This window comes from Salvelinus namaycush, chromosome 5, assembly GCF_016432855.1.
Source record: "Salvelinus namaycush isolate Seneca chromosome 5, SaNama_1.0, whole genome shotgun sequence".
NCBI lineage: Eukaryota > Metazoa > Chordata > Actinopteri > Salmoniformes > Salmonidae > Salvelinus > Salvelinus namaycush.
In genome coordinates, this window is record NC_052311.1 from 64,598,227 (window position 1) to 64,605,682 (window position 7,456).

General features: G+C 57.0%; 1 protein-coding gene across 1 annotated transcript in view; it reads left to right on the forward strand.

Moving 5' to 3' along the window:
- The first annotated feature begins 527 nt into the window (after positions 1–527).
- Positions 528–7,456, forward strand: part of LOC120047261 (myosin heavy chain, embryonic smooth muscle isoform-like) — a 24,262-nt gene continuing 17,333 nt past the window's right edge. Inside the window, exon 1 of the mRNA XM_038992789.1 lies at positions 528–629. Coding sequence (XP_038848717.1) covers positions 528–629 — 102 coding nt within the window. The remainder of the gene's footprint in view (positions 630–7,456) is intronic.

Here is a 7,456-nt window from a genome sequence, read left to right on the forward strand (position 1 = left end):
GTGGTCAGGGAGACACTTGGGCACAGGGACTATGGTGGTCAGGGAAGACCATGGGGCTCAGGACTATATGATGGTCAGGGAGACACTTGGGCTCAGGTACCATGGTGGTCAGGGAGACACTTGGGCTCAGGTACTATGGTGGTCAGGGAGACACATGGGCACAGGGACTATGGTGGTCAGGGAGACACTTGGGCACAGGGACTATGGTGGTCAGGGAGACACTTGGCACAGGGACTATGATGGTCAGGGAGACCATGGCACAGGGACTATGGTGGTCAGGAGACACTTGAGCCAGGTACTATGTGGTCAGGGAGACACTGGGCACAGGACTATGGTGGTCAGGGAGACACATGGGCTCAGGGACTATGGTGGTCAGGGAGACACTTGGGCTCAGGTACTATGGTGGTCGGGAGACACATGGGCACAGGGACTATGTGGTCAGGGAGACACATTGGCTCAGGTAATATGGTGGTCAGGACCATGGGCTCGGGACTATGGTGGTCAGGGAGACACTGGGCACAGGGACTATGGTGGTCAGGAGACACATGGGCCACGGGACTATGGTGGGTCAGGAACACTTGGGCTCAGGGACTGGTGTCAGGGAACACATGGGCTCAGGGACTATGATGGTCAGGGAGACACTTGGGCTCAGGGACTATGGTGGTCAGGGAGACACATGGGCACAGGGACTATGGTGGTCAGGGAGACACTTGGGCTCAGGTACTATGGTGGTCAGGGAGACCTTGGGCACAGGGACTATGGGGGTCAGGGAGACACATGGGCTCAGGACTATGATGGTCAGGGAGACACTTGGGCTCAGGTACTATGGTGGTCAGGGAGACCTTGGGCTCAGGGACTATGGTGGTCAGGGAGACACTTGGGCACAGGGACTATGGTGGTCAGGGAGACACATGGGCTCAGGGACTATGATGGTCAGGGAGACACTTGGGCTCAGGTACTATGGTGGTCAGGGAGACACTTGAGCACAGGTACTATGATGGTCAGGGAGACACAGCACAGGGATATGGTGGTCAGGAGAGACACTTGACCAGGTACTATGATGGTCAGGGAGACACTGGGCACAGGTACTATGGTGGTCAGGAGACACATGGGCTCAGGGACTATGGTGGTCAGGGAGACACTTGGGCTCAGGTACTATGGTGGTCAGGGAGACACATGGGCACAGGGACTATGATGGTCAGGGAGACACTTGGGCTCAGGTACTATGGTGGTCAGGCGACCTGGACAGGACTAGGTGGGTCAGGGAGACACTTGGGCACAGGGACTATGGTGGTCAGGGAGACACTTGGGCACAGCTCCTATGGTGGTCAGGGAGACACTTGGGCACAGGGACTATGGTGGTCAGGGAGACACTTGGGCACAGGGACTATGGTGGTCAGGGAGACACTTGGGCACAGGGCTATGGTGGTCAGGGAGACACTTGGGCACAGGGACTATGATGGTCAGGGAGACACTTGGGCTCAGGTACTATGATGGTCAGGGAGACACTTGGGCTCAGGTACTATGGTGGTCAGGGAGACACTTGAGAACAGGTACTATGATGGTCAGGGAGACACATGGGCACAGGGACTATGGTGGTCAGGGAGACACTTGAGGCACAGGTACTATGATGGTCAGGGAGCACTGGGCACAGGTACATGGTGGTCGGAGACACATGGGCTCAGGGACTATGGTGGTCAGGGAACACTTGGGCTCAGGACTATGGTGGTCAGGGAGACACATGGGCACAGGGACTATGGTGGTCAGGGAGACACATGGGCACAGGTACTATGGTGGTCAGGGAGACACTTGGGCTCAGGGACTATGTGGTCAGGGAGACACTTGGGCTCAGGGACTATGGTGGTCAGGGAGACACTTGGCAGGGACTTGGTGGTCAGGGAACACTGGCTCAGGACTATGATGGTCAGGGAGACACATGGGCTCAGGTAACTATGGTGGTCAGGGAGACACTTGGGCTCAGGGACTATGGTGGTCAGGGAGAACACATGGCTCAGTACTATGGTGGTCAGGGAGACACTGGGCAGGGACTATGGTGGTCAGGGAGACAAGGGCTCAGGGACTATGGTGGTCAGGGAGACACATGGGCTCAGGGACTATGGTGGTCAGGGAGACACATGGGCTCAGGTACTATGGTGGTCAGGGAGACACTTGGGCTCAGGGACTATGGTGGTCAGGGAGACACATGGGCTCAGGTACTATGGTGGTCAGGGAGACACTTGGGCACAGGGACTATGGTGGTCAGGGAGACACATGGGCTCAGGTACTATGTGGTCAGGGAGACACATGGGTCAGGGACATGGTGGTCAGGGAGACACATGGGCTCAGGTACTATGGTGTCAGGGAGACACTTGGGCTCAGGGACTATGGTGGTCAGGAGGACACATGGGCTCAGGTACTATGGTGGTCAGGGAGACACTTTGGCACAGGGAACTATGGTGGTCAGGGAGACACAAGGGCTCAGGTACTATGGTGGTCAGGGAGACACTTGGGCTCAGGACTATGGTGGTCAGGGAGACACTGGGCACAGGGACTATGGTGGTCAGGGAGACACATGGGCTCAGGTACTATGGTGGTCAGGGAGACACTTGGGCTCAGGACTATGGTGGTCAGGGAGACACTTGGGGCATCAGGGAACTATGGTGTCAGGAGACACATGGGCCAGGACTATGGTGGTCAGGGAGGACACATGGGCACAGGGACAGGGTGTCAGGGAGACACTGGGCTCAGGACTATGTGGTCAGGGAGACACTTGGGCTCAGGGACTATGGGGTCAGGGAGACACTATGGGCACAGGTACTATGGTGGTCAGGAGACACTTGGGCTCAGGTACTATGTGGTCAGGAGACACTGGGCTCAGGACTATGGTGGTCAGGAGACACTTGGGCACAGGGACTATGGTGGTCAGGGAGACACATGGGCTCAGGGACTATGATGGTCAGGGAGACACTTGGGCTCAGGTACTATGGTGGTCAGGGAGACACTTGGGCTCAGGGACTATGGTGGTCAGGGAGACACTTGGGCACAGGGACTATGGTGGTCAGGGAGACACATGGGCTCAGGGACTATGATGGTCAGGGAGACACTTGGGCTCAGGTACCATGGTGGTCAGGGAGACACTTGGGCTCAGGTACTATGGTGGTCAGGGAGACACATGGGCACAGGGACTATGGTGGTCAGGGAGACACTTGGGCACAGGGACTATGGTGGTCAGGGAGACACATGGGCACAGGTACTATGATGGTCAGGGAGACACATGGGCACAGGGACTATGATGGTCAGGGAGACACATGGGCACAGGGACTATGGTGGTCAGGGAGACACTTGAGCACAGGTACTATGATGGTCAGGGAGACACATGGGCACAGGTACTATGGTGGTCAGGGAGACATGGGCTCAGGACTATGTGGTCAGGGAGACCTTGGGCTCAGGTACTTGGTGGTCAGGGAGACACATGGGCACAGGGACTATGGTGGTCAGGGAGACACTTGGGCTCAGGTACTATGGTGGTCAGGGAGACACATGGGCTCAGGGACTAGGTGGTCGAGAGACACTGGGCACAGGGACTATGTGGTCAGGGAGACACATGGGCACAGGGACTATGGTGGTCAGGAGACACTTGGGCTCAGGACTATGGTGGTCAGGAGAGACACATGGGCTCAGGGACTATGATGGTCAGGGAGAACATGGGCTCAGGGACTATGGTGGTCAGGGAGACACATGGCACAGTGAATGGTGGTCAGGGAGACACTTGGCTCGGTACTATGGTGTCAGGGAGACACTTGGCACAGGGACTATGGTGGTCAGGGAGACACATGGGCTCAGGGACTATGTGGTCAGGGAGACACTTGGGCTCAGGTACTATGGTGGTCAGGAGACACTTGGGCTCAGGGACTATGGTGGTCAGGGAGACACTTGGGCACAGGGACTATGGTGGTCAGGGAGACACATGGGCTCAGGGACTATGATGGTCAGGGAGACACTTGGGCTCAGGTACTATGGTGGTCAGGGAGACACTTGAGCACAGGTACTATGATGGTCAGGGAGACACATGGGCACAGGGACTATGGTGGTAGGGAGACACTTGAGCACAGGTACTATGATGGTCAGGGAGACACATGGGCACAGGTACTATGGTGGTCAGGGAGACACATGGGCTCAGGGACTATGGTGGTCAGGGAGACACTTGGGCTCAGGGACTATGGTGGTCAGGGAGACACATGGGCACAGGGACTATGATGGTCAGGGAGACACTTGGGCTCAGGTACTATGGTGGTCAGGGAGACACTTGGGCACAGGGACTATGGTGGTCAGGGAGACACTTGGGCACAGGGACTATGGTGGTCAGGGAGACACTTGGGCACAGCTCCTTGGTGGTCAGGGAGACACTTGGGCACAGGGACTATGTGTGGTCAGGGAGACACTTGGGCACAGGGACTATGGTGGTCAGGAGACACTGGGCACAGGGACTATGGTGGTCAGGGAGACACTTGGGCACAGGGACTATGATGGTCAGGGAGACACTTGGGCTCAGGTACTATGATGGTCAGGGAGACACTTGGGCTCAGGTACTATGGTGGTCAGGGAGACACTTGAGCACAGGTACTATGATGGTCAGGGAGACACATGGGCACAGGGACTATGGTGGTCAGGGAGACACTTGAGCACAGGTACTATGATGGTCAGGGAGACACATGGGCACAGGTACTATGGTGGTCAGGGAGACACATGGGCTCAGGGACTATGGTGGTCAGGGAGACACTTGGGCTCAGGGACTATGGTGGTCAGGGAGACACATGGGCACAGGGACTATGGTGGTCAGGGAGACACATGGGCTCAGGTACTATGGTGGTCAGGGAGACACTTGGGCTCAGGGACTATGATGGTCAGGGAGACACTTGGGCTCAGGGACTATGGTGGTCAGGGAGACACTTGGGCTCAGGGACTATGGTGGTCAGGGAGACACATGGGCTCAGGGACTATGATGGTCAGGGAGACACATGGGCTCAGGTACTATGGTGGTCAGGGAGACACTTGGGCTCAGGACTATGGTGGTCAGGGAGACATGGGCTCAGGTACTATGGTGGTCAGGGGACACTGGGCCACAGGGACTATGGTGGTCAGGGAGACCATGGGCTCAGGGACTATGGTGGTCAGGGAGCACATGGCCAGGACTATGGTGGTCAGGGGACACATGGGCTCAGGTACTATGGTGGTCAGGGAGGACACTTGGGCTCAGGGACTATGGTGGTCAGGAGACACATGGCTCAGGTATATGGTGGTCAGGGAGACACTTGGGCACAGGGACTATGGTGGTCAGGGAGACACATGGGCTCAGGTACTATGGTGGTCAGGGAGACACATGGGCTCAGGGACTATGGTGGTCAGGGAGACACATGGGCTCAGGTACTATGGTGGTCAGGAGACACTTGGGCTCAGGACTATGTGTGGTCAGGGAGACACATGGGCTCAGGTACTATGTGGTCAGGGAGACACTTGGGCAAGGGACTATGGTGGTCAGGGAGACACATGGGCTCAGGTACTATGGTGGTCAGGGAGACACTTGGGCTCAGGGACTATGGTGGTCAGGGAGACACTTGGGCACAGGGACTATGGTGGTCAGGGAGACACATGGGCTCAGGTACTATGGTGGTCAGGAGACACTTGGGCTCAGGGACTATGGTGGTCAGGGAGACACTTGGGCACAGGGACTATGGTGGTCAGGGAGACACATGGGCACAGGGACTATGGTGGTCAGGGAGACACATGGGCACAGGGACTATGGTGGTCAGGGAGACACATGGGCTCAGGGACTATGATGGTCAGGGAGACACTTGGGCTCAGGGACTATGGTGGTCAGGGAGACACATGGGCACAGGTACTATGGTGGTCAGGGAGACACTTGGGCTCAGGTACTATGGTGGTCAGGGAGACACTTGGGCACAGGGACTATGGTGGTCAGGGAGACACATGGGCTCAGGGACTATGATGGTCAGGGAGACACTTGGGCTCAGGTACTATGGTGGTCAGGGAGACACTTGGGCTCAGGGACTATGGTGGTCAGGGAGACACTTGGGCTCAGGGACTATGGTGGTCAGGGAGACACTTGGGCACAGGGACTATGGTGGTCAGGGAGACATGGGCTCAGGTACTATGGTGGTCAGGGAGACACTTGGGCACAGGGACTATGGTGGTCAGGGAGACACATGGGCTCAGGGACTATGATGGTCAGGGAGACACTTGGGCTCAGGTACTATGGTGGTCAGGGAGACACTTGGGCTCAGGGCTATGGTGGTCAGGGAGACACTTGGGCACAGGGACTATGGTGGTCAGGGAGACACATGGGCACAGGGACTATGATGGTCAGGGAGACACTTGGGCACAGGGACTATGGTGGTCAGGGAGACACTTGGGCACAGGGACTATGGTGGTCAGGGAGACACATGGGCTCAGGTACTTGAGGTCAGGGAGACAACTTGGGCTCAGGGACTATGATGGTCAGGGAGACACTTGGGCTCAGGTACTATGGTGGTCAGGGAGACACTTGGGCTCAGGTACTATGGTGGTCAGGGAGACACATGGGCACAGGGACTATGGTGGTCAGGGAGACACTTGGGCTCAGGTACTATGGTGGTCAGGGAGACACTTGGGCTCAGGTACTATGGTGGTCAGGGAGACACTTGAGCACAGGGACTATGGTGGTCAGGGAGACACTTGGGCTCAGGTACTATGATGGTCAGGGAGACACATGGGCACAGGTACTATGGTGGTCAGGGAGACACATGGGCTCAGGGACTATGGTGGTCAGGGAGACACATGGGCTCAGGTACTATGGTGGTCAGGAGACCTTGGGCCAAGGTACTATGGTGGTCAGGGAGACACTTGGGCTCAGGGACTATGGTGGTCAGGGGAGACACATGGGCTCAGGGCTATGGTGGTCAGGGAGACACATGGGCTCAGGGACTATGGTGGTCAGGGAGACACATGGGCTCAGGACTATGATGGTCAGGGAGACACTTGGGCTCAGGGACTATGGTGGTCAGGGAGACACTTGGGCTCAGGTACTATGGTGGTCAGGGAGACACTTGGGCACAGGGACTATGGTGGTCAGGGAGACACATGGGCTCAGGGACTATGGTGGTCAGGGAGACACTTGGGCTCAGGTACTATGGTGGTCAGGGAGACACTTGGGCTCAGGTACTATGGTGGTCAGGGAGACACTTGGGCTCAGGGACTATGGTGGTCAGGGAGACACTTGGGCACAGGGACTATGGTGGTCAGGGAGACACATGGGCTCAGGGACTATGGTGGTCAGGTAGACACATGACAGTTGGTCAGCGCATGCTCGGAGTACACGTCCTGGTAATCCCTCTGGCCCTGCCGCCTTGTGAATGTTGACCTGTTTAAAGATCTTACTCACATTGGCTACGGAAGCGTG